Below are 23,948 nucleotides of genomic sequence, written 5' to 3'. Positions count from 1 at the left end.
TCTCCTGATGATATCACATCTGCCATTTAATTATCTCCTGTTCTCCACCCAAGCACTCATAGGTCATTCTATTTCTTTTCCTCTGTGTTTGTTTTTTTTTCTTGTTCCCTTCCTCTTTTCCTTTGTTCTGTTCCTTTTTAAATGCTGTTCATCTGTAATCTGTAAATATCTCCTAGTCCTGAGAAAGGATCTTAAGTCCTCAAACTTTGACTGACTCTTGTTTTTCCAAAGATACTGTCTGACCTGCTGAGTATTTCCAACTTTTTTCTGTTTTTATTTTCAGATTTTCAGCACCTGCAATGTTCTGGTTTTTTTTGAAGACTGAAGCAACTTTTCACACTTTTATTCTAACTGCTTTGTTTATCAATGCCTCTAGTGGGAAAATCAAAGGAGAAACTGAAACACTCTCATCTGGCTTTAATTTGCACTCATTTGTCAAACTTATCTTGCCTTTTACTGCTGAGATTCTTGAGCCCCTGAGTCCCCACTCAGAGAAAGTTGGAGATTGCTTTGTAGGACTGTGGCGAAAATTTGTTTTTTTACTATTATATAAACCAACAACAATTGGCAGCAAAATCTCAGCATTTACCATATTATCAACATCACAGATGGAAGAGTGCTGGACACATTGAGAAGAAGTTTCTAAATAAAACATCAATTGCTTATCATTTCTGATGTAATTGAATACAGTTTGAACTAAAGATATTTTGCTCGTAATGTGATATCACATTTTCAAGTTTAAGTAATCTAATTGCTTTTACATACATTGGGGCTGATTTTTGTCCCACTTCTACTCCATTTTTCAGCATAAACGGGATGGTAGCAAGGTAACATTTTTTTTAAAAAACTTACCGCTGACTTGCCAGCCGAGGACTGCCCAATGCGACTTTTGAGAGGTCCTCAATTTAGGCAGCCAGCGCTCCCGCCCAAAACAGGCAGGATCCTCATACACTTACTTAAATCGATGTCGTATATTGTATTTAGGACCCTGATACAATTTTGATCTTCCAGTGGGTCGGAGACTTGGCCCCACAAAAATCATCCCGCCTGCTGCTGGACCCTCTGTGCCTCCCCCCCACCCCCACCCCCACCAAGGTGTCCCTGCTGGCTCAGAGGCTGTGCTCTATGGAGAAGCTGCAAGATTTCCTGCTCTCCCTGTATCGGCGAGCTTTCTCTAAGTGCTCATTTAGTGCTGGTAATTTTCCAATTTTACTTGAGGTCCAATCACAAAATTGATTGGGCCTCCCACTGGCGATTGCCCTCACCCACCGCTCACCTGATCATCTGAATCGAAAGGTGCCCCCGATGTGTGTCTGTTTTTTTTAATAGAAGTGTCATACATCAAAATATCTGAGTCTAATTGGGCTCTTCACAATGGGCTTATGTGACCGTGAAATGGACTGTTAAACAATACCCAAGTTGAGATTAGATGGTTCTTGAAGGGCAATGGGCATTGCAGTTTATTTCTTCTAGGTTGTATTTACTCATGTGGGTAGATGTTCTGATTGCATTCCAATCAGGCATTAGTTAGATGGTCATTATTCGTACCCACCCAACTATTAGTCTGCTGACTCTGCCTGATATTGCGGTATCAGCTTCGCTTACATAGTGTGGCCGAGCTCCTGGCCCATTGTGGGAGCGTGCCAGAGCAGGGCTGGAAATTGTGTGTAAGCAGCCCAAAGGGGTGATGGATAAATTTGAAGGGATGCAGATGCTTAAAGGTAAATGGCCACATATGGGGATAACAATGTTGGCATAAATGATCAGAAAGTTTACCTTATGGAGTCCTCTTGCTGTTCTCATTCAAAATAACATAGCAAACCTGTGCAGAACAGTTTAACATCAATATAAACCAAGCTGTTCTTCACAGATGTTCATATTGCAATCTGATTTATGAACCACTAATACAAGAAATATGGCTATATTCCATAAACAAAAGCTGTCGGCATCAATATGTATTATGTTATATATGGAATAAATAAGAACATAAGAATACATAAGAAATAGGAGCAGGAGTAGGCCAATCGGCCCCTCAAGCCTGCTCCGCCATTCAATAAGATCATGGCTGATCTGATCCTAACCTCAAATCTAAATTCATGTCCAATTTCCTGCCCGCTCCTCGTAACCCCTAATTCCCTTCACTTCTAGGAAACTGTCTATTTCTGTTTTAAATTTATTTTTATTTAATGATGTAGCTTAAATAGATCTCAAATTGCATAAGAGATATACTGTGTGATATGCATTAAACATGAAGCAGCCAGAATATAACTGTATAATCAATTTTTAATGCAACCAAGCTGGTTGGCTTGAATAACAACATTTTTTTTATTTTTAACTAGGTTTAACATGCCTCATGATGACAGCAATAAGTGCAAAGAGGATGGTGGTAAAAATCAGCAACATGTTATGGCCCCTACACTGAACTACTATACCAATCCCTGGATGTGGTCAAAATGTAGCAGAAGATACGTGACTAATTTTTTAGAGTATGTTGTTGAATTTTGTTATAAGTCTCAAGTTGAACTGTACTATCGGTTTCTGTATAGATTTGAATGTAATGATTGCAAGCGTACTTCTCAATTGTCCCATTTTAACTGGGATGTTCTGATATTAAATAGCAACAATGAGAAAAGCTGTAGCAAGGCTCCCAAACTGGCAAAATCAGCTGATTTGCAGGTCTACTCAATACCGTGCTCTCAGCTCAAGTACTTACCCAAATTTCACTCAATACACTTCAAGTTGATGGGTATGGCAGCAAGTATTCTGAAAAATGATTAGATTTGTAGAAAGTACATTTTCAATTTAATGGGTTAGTGACTTTCTTCAAATAGGTTTCTATGTGAACATTTTGTGTTACATATCAGAGCCGTGGTAAATTTGAATGCTTTAATTTTTTTTTCTTACTTTTTTTTCCTTTTAGCACAGGATATGGTGAATGTTTACTTGATGAACCTGTGACAAGAACATATACACTCCCTCATCAGCTCCCTGGTCAGATTTATAATGTTGACAAACAATGTGAATTGATTTTTGGATCTGGATCTCAGGTGTGCCCTTACATGGTAAGTGCAATAATAATAACTGACAACATTTATGGACTATAGTTAGAATGCAATAATTTTTATTTTCTCCATAGGTCTTAATCAAATCAAAACTATTCATTCCAATCTACCTGTAAGTTTGTAGTTTTTTTGTGAAGCATGCTGGCTATTTCACATCCGAAGAAGATTGAAAATACAATTTCAAATTGAAGTAAATGTTTACTTCAGTTGAATTTGTGGTTTTCACTTTGTTTCATTCAACTGTTTGTCATACTTTATCAGCCAGCTATTAATATAACAGGGTAGATTTTCAACTTGCCATCTGGGTGTAAAACTGGCGTTGTGGATTCAATGGAAATGATAAATGGGCAGCCAATCCACAATGCCAGTTGCATGCTCAGGCAGCAAGTTGAAAATCTACCCCAATGTTTTCTGATTGATGAAATGTTATTTAACAAATAGGTTTATAGAAAAAAAAAATCTCACTGTATTACTGAGAAAATAGTACCTTTATGTACTAAATAGTGATATGCTTTTTTGTAGCAATGAAAAGACATTTTAGTACTGTGAAAATAAAGTCTTTGACAATACCAGATTTTAGAAGTTTTATTTTGCTGTGTAGACACAATGCAGACGTCTTTGGTGTACAAGTACTGAAGGAGTGCAAAGAGGCTGCAGAACTCAGCATATGCCGTGGGCAGATGGGACAGAGTGTGAACCTGGAAAGGTGAGAGCTTCTAAATTTTTTAAAAAACATGGCCAAGTAGGAATATTTTATCAGGAGAATCAGTTTCATGCTTGTTAGATTTGTGTTGATGGTAAAATGACTACTGTTTTACAAGTGTAATGTGCGACAAGGTGATATTTTCACGTGTTTCTGCTGTTAAAACAAAATGTTTGGATCTAAGCCAGTTTTAAAGGTCCCAAAAAAGAATGTTTAAGTATAAAAAAACTGACTTAGCAATGAACAATTTCTACCTGCCTTTGGGAGTGGCACATCTTATGAGGTTTGAATTGGCACTGTTCAGCTTTCGAAATCCTTGTACCTCCTCCAACAGCTGATAGAACTGTAAAGCAGTAACTGGCTTAAAGCAATTCTAATGACATGTTTGGGATACACTTTCCCATTCATTATCTTGGTTAGTATATAATTAGTACTTTCCTAACTTAAACTTCCTGTTTAACTTAATTTTAGTCTTGCTTTGTGTTAAATTCTTCAGCTGCTTTTGAAGTACCATGGTATCTTTTGTTTGTGAAATTGAAATATGAGTTTCTCTCACACATGACTTCATTTTTAGACATTTGTTTTGTTTTTAATTCTTTGTTCATTATCTTCCCTGTACTGCAGGTAAGGTTAGTGATGGGAAAAATTACTAGGATGCGTCACACTTTAAGATTTTCAGCCTAATCAAAGTAACTACCCATGTCCTGAACACCACATATGGTGTTCTCATTTGACCATGTTCACTTCCTTTCCTCCTATTGTTAACATCAATTACATTTGCATTGCTGCCTTAAGAGAGGGAGAAAACCCTTGGGAGGTGGCAGAGATAGGAAATGTCGTGAGTAGCTGGATATAAAGAATCCTAAGACCTGATTGTCAAGAACTCCAAATGGACATTGATCCATTAGAAAAAGGTTCAAAGAACAATGAGGATGATTTAGGGACTTGAGGTTCTAAGTTACGAAGCTAGGCTCACGGAGCTGAATATATATTCATGAAAGAAAACAAGGTTGAGCAGGATAATGATCCAGGACTTCTAAAAAGTTAATCATAGATAATGTAGATACAAGCAGGATATTTAATATGGACTAGAGGAGAAAAGTACAAAATTAATAAGTCTCAAGCAAGATTAGAACATAAGATCCCCTACCCAACCTTTGAGGACCATACATTTCTGCAATAGACTCCCAAGAAAAGTGTTTAATGTGTCGATTGATGCTTTCAGAAAAGAGATGGATAAACATCTAGTTGAAATGGGCTCAAAGACTATGAGATAATTATGGATGGAGGTGACACAATGCCCCATGGAATATGATAGTTTCTGTTTTGTAAGATCATGGAAATACATTTGGAAGATATGGATAAATAACAGAAGTGCAAGGATAAGTAAATATTCTGAAGTTTCACTTGTTTACCTTTGGGATCAGGTAGAAATGTTACAGATCGTTCACTTACAACATTAAATAGGTGAGTTAGTGTACATGCTTGGCACATCACCTTGATTTTAAAATTCTCATCCTTGTTTTCAAATCCCTCCATAGCCTTACCCCTCCCTATCTCTGTAACCTCCTCCAGCCCTACAACCCTCTGAGATCTCTGCGCTCCTCCAATTCTGGCCTTTTGCGCATCCTCGATTTTCATTTCTCCACCATTGGTGGCCGTGCCTTCAGCTGCCTAGGCCCTAAGGTCTGGAATTCACTCCCTGAACCTCTCCATCTCTCTAATTTCCTCTCCTCCTTTGAGATGCTCCTTAAAACCTACCTTTTTAATCAAGCTTTTGGTCACCCGTGCTAATACCTCCCTCCTTATGTGGCTCGGTGTCATATTTTGTTTGATAACACTCCTGTGAAATGCCTTGGCATATTTTACTACATTAAAGGCGCTATATAAATGCAAGCTGTTGTGGTACATGATCTATGGAAAGAGGACGTGTGAAGAGCCAAATGGCTTTGTCTTGTTACATGCTTTTATTCTTATGCTTTTTTTTTATTCGTTCATGGGATGTGGGCTTCGCTGGCGAGGCCGGCATTTATTGCCCGTCCCTAATTGGTCTTGAGAAGGTGGTGGTGAGCCGCCTTCTTGAACCGCTGCAGTCCGTGTAGTGAAGATTCTCCCACAGTGCTGTTAGGAAGGGAGTTCCAGGATTTTGACCCAGCGACGATGAAGGAACGGCGATATATTTCCAAGTCGGGATGGTGTGTGACTTGGAGGGGAACGTGCAGGTGGTGTTGTTCACATGTGCCTGCTGCTCTTGTCCTTCTAGGTGGTAGAGGTTGTGGGTTTGGGAGGTGCTGTTGAAGAAACCTTGGCGAGTTGCTGCAGTGCATCCTGTGGATGGTACACACTGCAGCCACAGTGCGCCGGTGGTGAAGGGAGTGAATGTTTAGAGTGGTGGAAGGGGTGCCAATCAAGCGGGCTGCTTTGTCCTGGATGGTGCCATTTATGAAAAGTTTATTATGAAAACTGGGAAGATTACTAAGTTACCTTCATTATAGTCGATGATAGAAAAGTAGTACAGAGCCTTATAAGACCACAGCACTCAGTCATATCTTATCAAATCCAAATAAGGATTACTAAATGATCCCAATTCTGGCCCGTCCTCCAATATTAAACTGGAAGACAAGATGATATTCAATGCAGAGTTTGAATCAAAAGTCCCCATGGTGCTCGCTGATTGAACTAACAAGCTTTTTGTGCTGCTTTTAAGGTTAGATGAAAAGTACAGTGCCACCTATAGCTCAAGCATATGAAGCATCACAGTGAAGTCCAATCCTGATACTCACATGCACTTTACAGAAGGGGGAGAACTGGACAGTGATCAGTAATGTGAACCCAAGCTGATTTTCTCTTTGAGGTTTAGTACCCTTGACAACACCCTGACTGAGATTAAATAGCTCAGGACAGACCATGGATTGAATCTGAAAATCTCCTGCTCTATATGAGTTTGTACTACAACATATATTGAATTTATCCACTGAGCTAGAGGAAACTTTTTTTAACCTTAAATAATTACATTGTTTTAAAGTATCCCCTGCCACTCCCCAATGTTCTGCCTGGTGATAAACAGAGAAAATGGCAATAACCGAATGGAAAGACCACATAACGAATATGTGAACTCTGAAATTAATGAAAGGAAAACAATATTTTGGAATTATAATAGTATTTTTACCCTCAAACCACAAGTGAAATCTGCTATTGTCCACACAGGGATAAACTGTACTCCAGATCTTTTGCAACTAAGGCTCTTGGCACATTATAGATATCATTATTATAGCTCTCAGTTAATATTAATGGATTCTGCTTTAGCAGGAAGGATAGAATCATCATTTTTGTAACCATCTCATTAAAATAGCAATGACTTCTATTCAGCTCATTCCTATAACATGTGGTCTGGATTAGATTAGCAAGTACAAATCCAAGGGTACAAAACTGCCTCACACAACTCTGAGCTACAACATGCTGAGGCATCGGTGCTTGGTCAACCATGCTGTCTTTCTAATTGCAATCTTCAAAACTCTTGACGGTGGAGCACACCTCAAGAAAAGAGGTGTGCTCAATTATTATTGACAATCTCAGTGAAATTAAGAGCCACATCAAATCCAAGGCCAATTAGTTATGTGGGTCAACAACACCACAGTTGTAAAATACAAAAGTATATGAATAAAATACCCACTATCCCCTGCAAGGATGTTTTATATCTATGATGCAAAATCAATAAGCTACATGTGACCTTTTGAAGAGTACTGAGGAGCCTTCCACTATCAACCAAATAGCTGCATGATTATTGTTAATTCTAACAATTGTTGGCTATGAAATTTTATGTGCATGACTCTAAAACAATGGTAGTACCTAATTTTTAAAATATTAAAATTTAATACACAAAATTTTATGTTTTAATTTTCTGATTACTTTAAATCATAAAGGAAAATAAACTACCTTACTGATTATAAATTTATGATCTAATTGAAACCAAAATACAACTTGTAGAAACTTCCAGCCAGCCAAGATTTGTAAGAAAATACATCCTTTGGGGATCACATGACCATGTCAACTGGTATGCAGGATTACTGCTGAGCTTCTCAAATCCTGTACACTAATTACCTTCAATTCACCACTTTAAGTCTAAATTCTCACTCCTAACTTTTCATACTAAACCATAGGAATGTTTGGCACAAGAAAATATAGTTCTCTGCAAGCATGTGAAGCACAAATATTAACAAGAAGAGATTAAAGTTAGTGTTGTCAGTACAAGACAGCACTGAGAATGAAAATTACGTAACACAACCATTTCAAGAAGCATCTAGGTCCTCGCAGACAAAGTTGTCTCTATACAATCAAATTATTGATGATCAGAACACTCATGTATCAGAGAAATATATTACAGGGAAGGAAATGAAGTTCTTGATCTGAAACAGCATTTTGTGCAATAACAGCATAAGTAACATTCACAGATTTGATGACTTGTAGAATAGGACTCACTCAAATAATGGCTGCTTCAGTGACAGGAGCTGAAGATCACAGCAAATGTTTTTTTCTCCACTTTTTTTGGTGATGATAACCTACCTCTGAAAATTAAGAGTTGCAACTTTTGCAAATAAAAATTCATTTTGGCTAGCAGATCTCCCTTGGCATTGCTCGTAGTGAAACAGGCTTAATAAGAACAGGGGTATTTTGTCAGGGACATTGACTTATTAGCATTGGGATCTGAGTCCTTGGAGAACTTGGAGGTCCAGTGCCTGGAAGTACTGGAAGTTCAGGGTCTAGCAGGATTTTAGGGGATCCCAGGGTCTGGCAACACTTGAAGAAGGGTGCCAGGATTCTGGGATTACTCGAGGTTCAAGGAATGCTGGCGCGGTTTCTCAGATCTGGGGACTGTAAGAAGGGAGGTTTCAGGGTCTGGGAGCACTGAGGGTGGTTCCATTCCTGGTTTTGCTCCAAAAATGTATTACCTTCCACTTAACCACATTAAATAGTATCTGCCACCTGTCTGTGCCTAACTGAAGTGTTTTATGGTCCTCTTTGTTGTTTGCCGAACTTCCTATTTTTGTGTTGTCAACGAAATTCGCAATTGTATTTCCTATATCGTCCAATTCATCTATATATACTGAAAACAAAAGTCGACTGAGCACTGACCCTTGGGGTACACTCTTTCCAACCCTTCCCCAGTCTGAGCAATGCCCATTTACCCTAACTCATTGGCCCTTGTTTGTCAACCTATCCCTGCTGCTACATCTTTAATTATACCATACGTTGGAATTTTTCTAACAAGCCTCTTGTGAGGTATCCTATTGAATGCCTTCTGAAAATCCATATACACTGCATTTCCTTTATCTATTCATTTGGTTACTTCTGCAAAAAAAAATTGTGACTTGCCTTTAACAAAGCTTTGCTGGCTGTTATTGATTAACTCATGCATTTCTAAATAATCACTAATTTTACCGTGACTTATGAATTCTAAGAGTTTCCGCACAATTGATGTTAGACTAACTGGTCTATAGTTACTTGGTTTATCCTTCTCTCCCTTCTTGAACAAAGGTATTACTTTGACTGCTCTCAAGTTCTATAGCACAATTTTCATATATAAGGAAATTGAAAAATTGTGGCCAGGGCTCCTGCTGTCTCCTCTCTGGCTACTTTCAACAGCAGAGAGTGTGTGCCATCAGGGCCCAGTAACTTATTCACCTTGAGTTAGAAAGAAAGATAGAACTTGCATTTATATAGCACCTCACGATGTCCCAAAGCGCTTTACAGCCAATGAAGTACTTCTGAAGTGTAGTCACTATTGTTATGTAGGGAAACACAGCAGCCAATTTTCACATAGCAAAGTCCCACAAATAGCAATGGGTTATGAGATAAATTACCAGATGATCTGTTTTTGATGATGTTATGTGTGTGATATAAAATATATAATGTTGCTTGATACCTATTGGCCAGAACATCTGTGAGAACTTCCTTGCTCTTTGAATATTGCTATGGGATCTTTTACGTCCACCTGAGAGAGCAGCCGGGACCTCAGTTTAACATCAGATCCAAAAGATGGCACCTCTGACAGTGCAGCAGTCCCCCAATACTGCACTGAAGTCAGCCTGAATTATATGCTCAGGTTTCTGGAGTGGGGCTTTAAACCTACAACCTTCTGACTCAGAGGTGAGAGTGCTACCATTGACCCGAAGTTAATACTGACGAGGCTGAAAGTTAATTGGTGAAGGAGCTGAGGAAGAATTTCAGCTGTAAGAATGATGGAGTGGCATGCAATAGTCTTGACAGCTCTACCTCACTTACTGTGAGGATAAATACTTTAGATTTTAGCTGAATTTAATTTGTACTGAGAACTCCCAATTCTATGAATCTGCTCTGTTCTGTGTGAATCTGAAACGGGATTCTTTTGCTATGTAAATAGAACAAAAAGTGTCCACATTGCTTTAGAGGACTGTATTGTGTTATTTACCTGGAGTAATCCTTGTGCTTGCTTTTGAACCAAAAATACAATTTGGCAGTCATGTTAGCTTCTGCCGTGATTTTTTTTGAATTTGTATTCTGTACTTGTAAACATGAGGGATGTTTGTGGTAGGAAATTGAGTACTTTGTTCTTGGCATCCCCTAGCAGCATTGAGCATTCCCAGGCCAGATATAGCATGGCTTGTTCGAGATCAGATCACATTCTTTGCTACTTTAATAATGTTTCATAACTCCCACGAGAGAAGAGCACCCTCTAGTGTATCAACATGACATTTCAGTTTCCTGCACTGGCCACCCTTTCTGAATCTCTCATGACTTTGTCAACTTTGTGCCAGTTTATGCTTTGTGGACTTGAGCCCAAGAGGAACTGGCTTGGGACTACCCTGAACTCATACGAACATATGACAATGTCAGAAAACAAAAGACCAGCTGGGCCATCTTGCATGTTCCATACGATTGTGATTCTCTACGCATCACAATACAGACACCCCGTACCCACCTGGAGCCATGTAATCTCCTGGAAGAGGCGGAAAAAAAACAGATAAAATAAGGCCAATTAGGGGAAACAAAATCTGGAAAATTTCTCTCATTCCATTTGGAGGCTAAATCAAGAGAGAGAGACTTTATGTTCAGTTTGGACTAAATTCAAATCATACTCCAAAGCTGAAAGGATAATGTGCTTGCCCAGTACATCTTCTACTCTCCCCGCTGCATTGAATTCTAAATAAAGAGGTTCACTGAAAAGTAAGTACTTTGCAAGAATTATGCACAACGTTTGCTAGATAATGAATGAGGAAGAAAGCTAGGTTGCTCAACTATAACTGTAGTATTGGACATTCTTTTAGTGAAGTTATGATTCACTTATCAAATTTCTCACACTTTCCTTTGGCCTTTGTCCTATGACTATATTGGGTTCCTCAGTTTGGGTTTTTGCAAATGTGTTTAATTGTGTTATAGATTTATTGTATCTTCAGGACATGATAACAGAAATAACTAATTTTAACAGGTTAATCATTAAAGCTTATTGATTGAGATTAGGTCGAGTGAAGGGAGGACACTACTGGCAGGAGAAAAAAAATGTGTGTAAGTGAAATTTAACATGATAGGGACAATTAAAGGGGAATGTCATGTGGGGGTGGGGGAATTCTGAAAGCCTTTAGAAGGGCTCAAAAACCATCTCAACCTATTAGCAGCTCTTGCTAAGGCTGTAGGGGTCAGGGGATTAAGAGATGATAGACAAAAATGAAGGTAAAGGAAGCCTCTTGTGCAAGCTGGGGGCAGCACCTGACTGGTCTGTCACTTGCTGTGTCAGCCCTATGGTGCATTTTAACAGCAGGTGTCCTTACAGCAAATGACACAACTTTGTATTTAGCTAGACTAATCCTGACCATGTGAAGACGCTTCCCCACAGCCATTATCAGGTGGCTGCTACAATGTCTGATATTTTGGTTGGTGGAATCTTAGCAGATGTGACCAAATAAGGTTTGTTGGTTGCTGATCAATCTGGCATACTTTCTTTCATGCAATGCCATGACATGCTGTGAGTGGGATGCTTCTGAAGAATCATCCAGCATAATGTTTAGTCAGACCTGCTGTTGCTATTTAACTTGAGAGTTGAGGCCTCCTCCTGCACTAATCATGTGCCAAAGCAAAGTCTAGTCACCGATGTATGCAGAAGTGGGTGTGCAGGTACCAACAGGTGGGCACAGGGAACCCTTTATGCATCACAATCAGCCTGCTATCCCTCTAAGGGCTCTCATTATCTTCCCAGCAACTCACATCAGGGATTCTGTTTGGCAAGCCCATTCATGGTTGTAATGGTACTTCAGGGGAAAAAAATAAAACCATTAGTAGAAAGGCTTATGACAATCTATATGCATGAGAAATATGGGCCAGAAATGACCTCAAATGGCAAAAGTAGGTTTGTTTTGGTCCTTTAAATGTTCTTGCCTGCACTGCTCATTGCCTGGCAATTTTGGCCACCCAGTTATATTGGGCACAAGTCACGGCATCGACTAGCATTGACTTTGAAAAAAGGCGCTGAAGACCTCAGAAGGTCATTCCTGCATCATTAATGTGATCTCCTTGCCTTTGCCGGAGCTGAACACTAAGCTCCCGCCCTCACCCACAACGTTGTAGGAAGTGTGCTAGCACTAATAATGGATGGAGGATCAGCCCCTTCTTCCTCAGCCTAATGCCCCAGAAACAGATCGGCAGGCTGAGGAAAATCAGGGACAATGCCTCCTGTAAATTTTTCCCATTGGTCTTTGACCTTATACATCGTACATGGGAGATAACTATTAAACGTTTGAGGAACATTATTCTTAAAAGTTATTAATTTACCTTTCGCCATTGTTAGTTTTTTGAGAACATATATCTCCATTCAAGAAGTAGAAATATTTATCCATTATCTTGGATTTGTTTTAAAATAATTTGATATACAATTAATAATGTTTAAGAATGTTGTAATGTGTATATATGGCAATGAATTGAGTCTATTCATAAGACCTAGCAATTTTTAAAATTATCAAATCTATTTTATAATTAAAACATGATGTAGAAGTGAAGCAAACCATTTGTTCAGATGATTTAGTTTGACTGAGTCTGCATGAGTCAAATGGTTCTTGCTGCTGCTGTTTAGCACAAAGTAAATCAACTGAAGCAAGTATAGCTAAATTAGTTTTGCTTTCATATGTTACCAAATTTTTATTTTCTGTTTCAAATGCCCTTATTAAAACAATCATTCATTTTTCATTTATATGCTGTTGATCTTGCCTGTTCTGTAGCAATTCAAAGAAGCCAAGCTTTACATTGGACCTGAGAGGGGGCTATTGAGGAGTCAAAGGAAGAAAGGCACTTGGTTTTAGCAAGTTATAAAAATAATGCTTCAAGCCTCCCTCTCCAAAATACACATTAATTCATGCATCACGGTGTCTTAAGGTTTGGGAAGTGGAGAAACCAGCTAGAAACAGGATGGTTAATCCATCTAATCATCCACACCAGTTTGTTTTCTACACTTAAAAGACTGTAATGTCAGGATTACAATGCATAGATAAAATTTTCTTCTGTTGAAAAATAAAAATATAAAACAGGACATTTAGCCTCGTAAAATTAAAATAGGAGTTCAGAAAGTCAGAAGATACATTTTTCTGTCTATAAAAGAGGAATGGTAATTTTAGATGTGGCAGTGAATCTGCAACCATTAATCCCACATCATCGATAATAATTGTTTAGGTGTTAAATGTGCCCTTTTCACATTTGAATGTTGTCAATCTATTTTTTTTTACTCTCCCATGTCAATGACAGGAAGGTAATTTTATGCATACAAATCAAGCCTAAATTGTTTAATGTTGAATGGTTGCTGTTTCATGAGCAGATGTATTATTCAATCAGCTCTCTTACATTAGGTACAGGAATAAAGCAAATTGTTCTTGTGTGCAGCATAGCCAAACATAACCAATCCATAAATAAATACAATCATATTTTGTTTTTAAATCTTATCATTAAAATAGAACCATTGAGCTTATTATTTCTCTGAAACAGTTTTATGGTTTTGCAACTTTCAAAAGACAAAAGTTAATTTCTTTCCAATTATTGTTTCTACAGCACTGCAAACATGGTGTTTGCATTGTAAAGGATCCTTCTGAAATCTCTGCAGTAGATGGAACATGGGGACCTTGGAGTCCTTTTGGTTCCTGCTCCAGAACCTGTGGAGGTGGCATTAAAAATGCAGTTAGAGAATGCAACAAACCAGAGTAAGCAAACCTGTTCAATGTATTGAGAGGCATAAATACTTTATCACATTTTGAAAGGTGAATATATTGTTTTGATTTATTGTGTCAGAATTTGAATGGAATTATATCATCATGGTGTATAAACCATCAAAAATTTGTTTTAGTGGCAACCTCTCATAAAAAAACATAGAAAATAGGAGCAAGAGTAGGCCATTCGGCCCTTCGGGTCTGCTCCGCCATTCAAAATGATCATGGCTGATCGTCTAACTCAGTACCCTGTTCTCGCTTTTCCCCCATATCCCTTGATCCCTTTAGCATTAAGAAATATATCTATCTCCTTCTTGAATACATCTAATGACTTGGCCTCCCCTGCCTTCTGTGGTAGAGAATTCCACAGGTTCACCACCCTCTGAGTGAAGAAATTTTGCCTCATTTTGGTTCTAAATGGCATACCCCGTATCCTGAGACCGTCACCCCTGGTTCTGGACTCCCCAGCCGTCGGGAACATCCTCCCTGCATCTAGTCTGTCTAGTCCTGTTAGCATTTTATCTGTTTCGATGAGATCACCTCTCATTCTTCTAAACTCTAGTGAATATAGGCCTAGTCGACCCAATCTCTCCTCATACACTCTCAGTACTGAAATTGTGTATTTGGATTTATTTGTTACATTTTAGAAAAGGAAAGAAGATTATTATTTTTTAATTTTAGGCCCAGAAATGGAGGAAAATACTGTGTTGGTCGAAGAATGAAATTTCGATCATGCAACACTGAACATTGTCCAAAGCAAGAGAAGGATTTCAGAGGCGAACAGTGCGCACAGTTTGACGGAAAACACTTTAATATAAATGGACTACCTCCAAATGTGCGTTGGGTTCCTAAGTACAGTGGAAGTGAGTATTTCCATTGGGAGAGGGGAAAAAGTATTATATTTAACATTTTAACCAATGAAAGATGACAGATATCATTAAACCAAGAATCTTTCTTTTCAGTTTTGATGAAAGATCGCTGCAAGTTGTTCTGCAGAGTGGCTGGAACTACAGTCTACTATCAGCTCAGGGACAGAGTTATTGATGGTACACTTTGTGGGCCAGATACCAATGATGTCTGTGTACAAGGACTTTGCCGGGTACAAAACTAATTTTAACGGTTTTGTGTAAGTTTTTTTAATTACAAAAATATTGTTTTATCTAGTTTTGCAAAACTGAATGTATGTAATGTTTCTTTTCCACAGCAAGCTGGATGCGATCATGTATTGAATTCAAAAGCACGAAGAGATAAATGTGGTGTTTGTGGTGGTGATAATTCTTCATGCAAAACTTTAGCAGGCACATTTAATACTGTTCACTATGGTAAGAATCATACTATCCTTAGGTTTGAGATAGTTGCATTGTTGCCAAAGGCATTAAGTTTAAGCAACAAGGCTAGTTTGAAGAACACAAGCAGAAACTGTTTAATACTGATGGAAATTATATTTACTGCAGTATATTATGCATATGAAGAAACACTGATCGATTGAGCTTCATTATTATTTGTTAAAAAGCATTGATAATTGTTCTTCTACTTTGAGAAACAGTAGGAAAGAAAACATTGATTGCTATGGTTAAAAAGTACCAGTTATTATCTGCCAAAAACAGACAAAAGCTTGACCATTAAGTGTGTGCACTTATAAACTGTATTTAAGAGTGTAATTAAACTAATTTTGACTCTTAAGTGGCAATCATTTATGAATTGTACCCTATTGAATTTTGTTAATTCGTTCATTGGATGTGGGCGTCGCTGGCGAGGCCGGCATTTATTGCCCATCCCTAATTACCCTTGAGAAGGTGGTGGTGAGCCGCCTTCTTGAACCGCTGCAGTCCGTGTGGTGACGGTTCTCAGAATTACAGAAGTAACCACTGCCTAGATATTTTTGCTGTTAGTAAATGTACTGCCCAGTATTTTGGTTGATAATCATCTGATGCTAATAACAACTGCCTGGTGAAACAATTCTTGCACTGGCAGTAATTCATTTCGGATTAATAGGGGGAACAAAAGAGCAACCGTGGGTTGGTTAGTAAAATTACCAAGCTGTCTCCTAATTTTCCAGTGAGATAACTTACTGATGGCAACTTGTTAGTGCCTTCCAGTGAAAATAATCAGGTCCTCTGACATGCAATGAACCCTTGGTCTTCAGCTTCAAGAATTGTGTACTCTATCAGAGCATTGTCACATATTCTGAATTTCAAAATATAAAATATTTAATCATGCAATATTCTTAAAATATAACTTTAGAACCCTTCTCCCCCTTTGCTTCAAAACATTACAATAACTTTAAAAAAAATTATTTATTACAGAATTAGTGGCTATACTTTACATAGATAAGCACTGTGTGCAAGAATTTGCACCATTCGCATCACTCAAACTTGCATCTATTCTACGTCACCACTGTTTGCTGCAGTATAGCTCACCTTTATCATGGTGCTTTACTCAGGAGTGGGTGGAGCCATTCTTAATGTAGCATCAACTATAGAATGTTATTGTTTTTGAGATGCTGTGCCCTGCCATGACCTCCTATCTGCTAACTACTGCACAAAAGGGTGGGATATTAGCAGCATTTTTTAAATGACCCCCAATGGATAATTTCTCCAAAACATTCATTGTTATTTGATGTTTCAGTTTTGATCAAAAGGAAGAAATGTCCTCTGTATTTGTGTTGCTTCATGCAAGGCCATTCCTTGCCCACTGCCACTCTTCAATTGTTTGTGAAAAATTGCTGAGAAAATGTCAACTGGGCAATTACTATTATCTTGTGACATGAAACAGTACTTTGTTGTGTACTGAAAATCAATTTCAGTTACTTAAATAATTCCAGTGATTGTGACTCAGTTGTAACAAAATTTCTACATTAGGACCAGTGGTTTTCAAATGCATATTGTAATGCAATTTAGTACTTTACTCAGTGTTTTAAGTGTATATTCAGGATGTGTGTTTGATATTTCCCAGGATATAATGTAGTGGTACGAATACCAGTTGGTGCTACAAATATTGATGTGCGACAGCACAGCTATTCAGGGAAACCAGAGGATGACAACTATCTTGGTAAGTTCATTTTGAGGTAATGTAAAATAATTTATCTTGATACTTTCTGATACATGTAATAATGTTATCTCCTCGTGCCAATAATTGTTCTAAACATTATAGTTCCTTTTATGTGTTACATACTGTGGAACCTCCATTAGTGCTCCAACTATCTGCCTTCCAAATTATCCACCAAACTTTTGTGGATAGAAAATTACCTCAGTCTGCTAACACTTATTTCTTCCTGTCTGACATATATCAACCTCTGTTTATTATTTGTACTGTATTTGTCTTGATTCTTGTGCCTATGGTATTACTGTATAGAACCAAAATTTTGGGAATTCTCAGTTATTTGTCAATTTCCACTGTCCACTGTGGTGATCCTTCCATTATCATAGTAGTATCATAGTATGTTACAGCATAGAAGGAGGCCTTCAGCCTATCATGCCTGTGCCGGCTCTTTGAAAGAGCTTTCCAATTAGTCCCACCCCCCTGCTCTTTCCCCATATCCCTGTAAATTTTTTCCTTCAAATATTTATCCAATTCCCTTTTGAAAGTTATTATTGAATCTGCTTTCGTCACTCTTTCAGGCAGTGCATTCCAGATCATAACAACTCTCTGGGGTGGGGGGGGGGGGGGGAGAGAGAAAAAAATGTTTCCTCATGTCGCCTCTGGTTCTTTTGCCAATTACCTAAAATCTGTGTCCTCTGGTTACCGACCCTTCTGCCACTGTAGGCATTTTCTTCTTATTTGCCCTATCAAATCTCTTAACCTTCTTTGATCTAAGGAGAACAACACAAGCTTAGAACATAAGAAATAGGAGCAGGAGTAGGCCAATCGGCCCCTCGAGCCTGCTCCGCCATTCAATAAGATCATGGCTGATCTGATCCGAACCTCAAATCTAAATTCATGTCCAATTTCATGCCCGCTCCCCAGAAACCCTAATTCCCTTTACTTCTAGGAAACTGTCTATTTCTGTTTTAAATTTATTTAATGATATAGCTTCCACAGCTTCCTGGGGCAGCAAATTCCACAGACCTACTACCCTCTGAGTGAAGAAGTTTCTCCTCATCTCAGTTTTGAAAGAGCAGCCCCTTATTCTAAGATTATGCCCCCTAGTTCTAGTTTCACCCATCCTTGGGAACATCCTTACCGCATCCACCCGATCAAGCCCCTTCACAATCTTATATGTTTCAATAAGATCGCCTCTCATTCTTCCGAACTCCAATGAGTAGAGTCCCAATCTACTCAACCTCTCCTCATACGCCCGCCCCCTCATCCCCGGGATTAACCGAGTGAACCTTCTTTGTACTGCCTCGAGAGCAAGTATGTCTTTTCTTAAGTATGGACACCAAAACTGTATGCAGTATTCCAGGTGCGGTCTCACCAATACCTTTTATAACTGCAGCAATACCTCCCTGTTTTTATATTCTATCCCCCTAGCAATAAAAGCCAACATTCCGTTGGCCTTCTTGATCACCTGCTGCACCTGCATACTAACTTTTTGATTTTCTTGCAGTAGGACCCCCAGATCCCTTTGTATTGCAGTACTTTCCAGTTTCTCACCATTAAGATAATAACTTACTCTCTGATTTTTCCTGCCAAAGTGCATAACCTCACATTTTCCAATATTGTATTGCATCTGCCAAATCTCCGCCCACTCACCCAGCCTGTCTATATCCCCTTTTAGGTTTTTTATGTCCTCCTCACTCTCTACTTTCCCTCCCATCTTTGTATCATCTGCAAACTTTGATATGTTACATTCGGTCCCCTCCTCCAAATCGTTAATATAGATTGTAAAGAGTTGGGGACCCAGCACCGACCCCTGCGGAACACCGCTGGCTACTGGTTGCCAGTCCGAGAATGAACCGTTTATCCCAACTCTCTGCTTCCTGTTAGATAACCAATCCTCCACCCATGCCAGAATATTACCCCCAATCCAGTGATTCTTTATCTTGAGCAATAATCTTTTATGTGGCACCTTGTCGAATGCCTTCTGGAAGTCTAAATACACTACGTCCACTGGTTCCCCTTTATCCACCCTGTACGTTATGTCCTCAAAGAACTCCAGCAAATTTGTCAGACGTGACTTCCCCTTCGTAAAGCCATGCTGACTTTGTCCTATTAAATTATGTTTATCCAAATGTTCCGCTACTGTCTCCTTAATAATAGACTCCAAAATTTTACCCACCACAGATGTTAGGCCAACTGGTCTATAATTTCCAGCCTTCTGCCTACTACCCTTTTTAAATAAGGGTGTTACATTAGCAGTTTTCCAATCTGCTGGGACCTTTGCCGAGTCCAGAGAATTTTGGAAAATTATTACCAAAGCATCTACAATCCCTACTGCCACTTCCCTCAAGACCCTAGGATGTAAGCCATCAGGTCCAGGCGATTTATCCGCCTTGAGTCCCATTAATTTACTGAGTACCAATTCCTTAGTGATTTTAATCGTATTTAGCTCCTCCCCCCCCCGAGAGCCCCCTGTTTGTCCAGTGTTGGGATATTTTTAGTGTCATCTACCGTAAAGACTGAAACAAAATATTTGTTCAGCATTTTTGCCATCTCCATGTTTCCCACCATTAATTTCCCGGTCTCATCCTCGAAGGGACCTACATTTGCCTTAGCCACCCTTTTTCTTTTTATATAACTCTTGCTATCTGTTTTTATATTTTTTGCTCATTTCTTTTCATAATCTATCTTCCCTTTCTTAATCAATCCTTTAGTTACTTTTTGCTGTCTTTTGAAGACTTCCCAATCTTCTATCCTCTCACTAAGTTTGGCTACCTTATAGGTCCTTGTTTTTAGTCGGATACTATCCTTAATTTCTTTACTTAGCCACGGATGGCTGTCATTTCTTTTACACCCTTTTTTCCTCAGTGGAATATATATTTTTTGAAAGTTGTAAAACAACTCCTTAAATGAACACCACTGCTCATGTACCGTCTTACCCTTTAATCTATTTTCCCAGTCCACTTTAATCAATTCCGCTCTCATACCATCATAGCCTCCTTTATTCAAGCTCAGTACACTTGTTTGAGAACCAACCTTCTCACCCTCTAATTGGATATGGAATGTAACCATGTTATGGTCACTCATTCCAAGGGGATCCTTAACTAGGACATTATTAATTAATCCTGGCTCATTACACAGGACCAGGTCCAAGGTTGCTTGCCCCCTTGTAGGAACAGTTACATATTGCTCAAGAAATCCATCCCTGATGCACTCAATGAACTCTTCCTCAAGGCTGCCCTGCCCAATTTGATTTGTCCAGTTAATATGATAGTTAAAATCCCCCATAATTATAGCTGTTCCCTTGTTACATGCCCCGACTATTTCCTGATTAATACTTCTTCCAGCAGAGTTGCAACTATTAGGAGGCCTATATACTACGCCCACTAGTGTTTTTTTCCCCTTATTATTCCTTATCTCTACCCAAACTGTTTCATTATCCTGATGCTTTGTCCCAATATCATTTCTCTGTATTACAGTGATTCCTTCCTTTATTAACATAGCCACCCCACCTCCCCTTCCTTCCTGCCTGTCCTTCCTGATTGTTAAATACCCTGGCATATTTAATTCCCAGTTGTTGTCACCCTGTAGCCATGTTTCTGTAATGGCCACAAGATCATGCCCATACGTAGTTATTTGTGCCGTTAACTCGTCCATTTTGTTACGAATGCTACGTGCGTTCAGATAAAGAACTTTCAAATATGTTTTGTGACACTTAGTTCCTGCTTTTTCCTTTTTTAACACTTTACCTTTTACTCCATACCTTCTGTCCCTTCCTGACAGGCTTTCCTCTGTCTCCCTGCTCAGGTTCCCAACCCCCTGCCACAGCTTTGATGCTGGGTTAATCGCCTTACGCCTTCTAGCTTTTATTTTATCTGTCGTGCCTAAAGTACACTTCCTTTCCACTGCTCTACGCTTTTCCCTTTCTCTTGAACAACTGTTTGTACTATTTGTATTGTAGATTTCCCCTGGGACTTCCCCTCGCTTGCTGCTCTCAACTTTATTCTCTTCTGACTGCCCGCTCAGGTTCCCATCCCCCTGTCATTCTTGTTTAAACCTTCCCCAACAGCACTAGCAAACACCCCCACGAGGACATTGGTCCCGGTCCTGCTCGGGTGTAACCCGTCACGCTTGTACAGGTCCCACCTTCCCCAGAACCGATCCCAATGTCCCAGGAATCTAAATCCCTCCCTCCTACACCATCCCTGCAGCCACGCATTCATCCTGTCTATTCTCTTGTTCCTATACTCACTAGCACGTGGCACCGGTAGTAATCCTGAGATCACTACCTTTGAAGTCCTGCTTTTTAATTTATCTCCTAACTCCTTAAATTCACCTTGCAGGACCTCATCCCTTTTTTTACCTATGTCGTTGGTACCAATATGGACCACGACTACTGGCTGTTCACCCTCCCCCTCCAGAATGCCCTGCAGCCGCTCCGTGACATCCTTGACCCTAGCACCAGGGAGGCAACATACCATCCTGGAGTCACGTTTGCGGCCGCAGAAACGCCTATCTGTTCCCCTTACAATTGAATCCCCTATCACTATAGCCCTGCCACTCTTCTTCCTCCCCTCCTATGCAGCAGAGCCATCCGTGGTGCCCGGAATCTGGCTCTTGCTGCTTTCCCCGGATAAGCCATCTCCCCCAACAGTATCTAAAACAGAATATCTGTTTGAGAGGGAGATGGCCCCAGGGGACTCCTGCTCTACCTGCCTGGTCCTTTTACTCTGCCTGGCGGTCACCCATTTCCTTTCTGCCTGCGTAATCTTTACCTGCGGTTTGACCACCTCACTGAACGTGCTATCCACGATAGTGTCAGCATTGCGGATGCTCCACAGTGAATCCACCCGCAGCTCCAGCTCCGAAAGATGGTTAGCCAGTAGCTGCAGCTGGACATACTTCCTGCACACATGGTCGCCAGGGACACCGGTAGTGTCCATGACTTCCCACATAGTGCAGGAGGAGCATATCACAGGTGCGAGCTGTGCTGCCATGACTTGCCTTAGACTCTCAGACTCTCCTCCCGCTCTAGGTTTCTCGTTTTATGCTGTGCTCACCTCTCGGACTCTCCTGCCTCACCTGTGACGTCGCACAGTAGTTGTCTCTTGTTGCAGGTCTGCTGCTGCTTTTATTCCCCAATCTCAGTCTTCTACTCTCAGGTCCACTGCCGCTCTGGGGAAAAAGTTAGGAAAAGCAAGGCAAAGCAGCACCTCCTTCCCCCACTTCACCGAACTCCCACACGTACCAAACTCTACGTTCACACTGTGTTGTTCGCACTGACAGGCCCCTGTATTTCTACAGTTTGTGACTCAGATGAGTCAGGCCTGCCCCACCTTCAGATACCAGTTTAATCTAGCCACCCAATTAACTTGCTGCAGCAGCTCTCTCTGCTGAAGCCTGACAGAAACTTAAAGATTTGAACTTTAAAATTGAACTTAAACAGTTAATAGCAATTGAACTTAAACAGTTGAAAGCAACATGCACTAGATTTTAAAGAGATTAACCCTTAAACTCCCACAAGAGATTAACCCTTAAACTCCCACACGTACCAAACTCTCCGTTCACACTGTGTTGTCCGCACACCGGACTTTTGGGTTCCCTTGTATGCTCGCTGCTAATCTATTCTCATACTCTCTCTTTGCCCCTCTTATTCCCTTTTTTAGATCTCCTCTGTACTTTCTGTATTTAGCTGAAGTCCCCCATTATCACTGCTGTATTATGGTAGAAAATGGAGGTTTCATTGCAAACTGAAATTCTCTTCTTATCCCTATATTTTGGATAGTCATGATGTGGAGATGCCGGTGATGGACTGGGGTTGACAATTGTAAACAATTTTACAACACCAAGTTATAGTCCAGCAATTTTATTTTAAATTCACAAGCTTTCGGAGATTTTCTCCTTCCTCAGGCAAATGTTTCAAGATCTCCTTGAAGCCTACGCATTTATACATATTGAACAATAATACATGGTGTTTACAGACTGCCCCTGCAACTGCCCGTTGCCAAGGCAATCACCGTGTTCAGACAGAGAGGTGTTACCTGCAGAACCTCCGAATACACATTCAACAAAAAAACAAACAGGGAAAAAAAACAGAGAAAAAAAAAACACAGAGAGAGGCAGAAACATCCGGAAGGCAGAGAGAGCCAGCAAATGACCCATTATATTAAAAACAGATAACATTTGTTCGCTGGTGGGGTAACGTGTAGCGTGACATGAACCCAAGATCCCGGTTGAGGCCGTCCTCATGGGTGCGGAACTTGGCTATCAATTTCTGCTCGACGATTTTGCGTTGTCGTGTGTCTCGAAGGCCGCCTTGGAGTACGCTTACCCGAAGGTCGGTGGATGAATGTCCATGACTGCTGAAGTGTTCCCCGACTGGGAGGGAACCCTCCTGTTTGGCGATTGTTGCGCGGTGTCCGTTCATCCGTTGTCGCAGCGTCTGCATGGTCTCGCCAATGTACCATGCTCTGGGGCATCCTTTCCTGCAACGTATGAGGTAGACAACGTTGGCTGAGTCACAGGAGTATGAACCATGCACCTGGTGGGTGGTGTCATCTCGTGTGATGGTGGTATCTGTGTCGATGATCTGGCATGTCTTGCAGAGGTTACCGTGGCAGGGTTGTGTGGCGTCGTGGACGCTGTTCTCTTGAAAGCTGGGTAGTTTGCTGCGAACGATGGTCTGTTTGAGGTTGGGTGGCTGTTTAAAGGCGAGTAGTGGAGGTGTGGGGATGGCCATAGCGAGGTGTTTGTCCTCATTGATGACATGTTGAAGGCTGCGGAGAACATGGCGTAGTTTCTCCGCTCCGGGGAAGTACTGGACGACAAAGGGTACTCTGTTGGTTGCGTCCCGTGTTAGTCTCCTGAGGAGGTCTATGCGATTTTTTGCTGTGGCCCGTCGGAACTGTCGATCGATGAGTC

General features: G+C 40.2%; 1 protein-coding gene across 2 annotated transcripts in view; it reads left to right on the top strand.

The window, feature by feature from the left end:
- The window catches only part of adamts9 (ADAM metallopeptidase with thrombospondin type 1 motif, 9), a 259,676-nt gene that overhangs the window by 53,759 nt on the left and 181,969 nt on the right, over positions 1-23,948 (top strand). For both annotated transcript variants that reach the window (XR_010966102.1, XM_067998852.1), the window contains exons 9-16: positions 2,340-2,486; positions 2,921-3,062; positions 3,664-3,768; positions 13,831-13,979; positions 14,667-14,848; positions 14,948-15,084; positions 15,190-15,307; positions 16,941-17,036. Coding sequence is in view for 1 of the 2 variants with exons in the window: in XM_067998852.1 (XP_067854953.1) it covers positions 2,340-2,486; positions 2,921-3,062; positions 3,664-3,768; positions 13,831-13,979; positions 14,667-14,848; positions 14,948-15,084; positions 15,190-15,307; positions 16,941-17,036 (1,076 nt within the window). In the remaining variant the exon portion in view is untranslated. The remainder of the gene's footprint in view (positions 1-2,339; positions 2,487-2,920; positions 3,063-3,663; positions 3,769-13,830; positions 13,980-14,666; positions 14,849-14,947; positions 15,085-15,189; positions 15,308-16,940; positions 17,037-23,948) is intronic.

Source organism: Heptranchias perlo, chromosome 17 (assembly GCF_035084215.1).
Source record: "Heptranchias perlo isolate sHepPer1 chromosome 17, sHepPer1.hap1, whole genome shotgun sequence".
Classification (NCBI taxonomy): Eukaryota; Metazoa; Chordata; class Chondrichthyes; order Hexanchiformes; family Hexanchidae; genus Heptranchias; species Heptranchias perlo.
The sequence above is the reverse complement of the archived record's forward strand: the minus strand, read 5'-3'. Positions and strand labels throughout refer to the sequence as shown.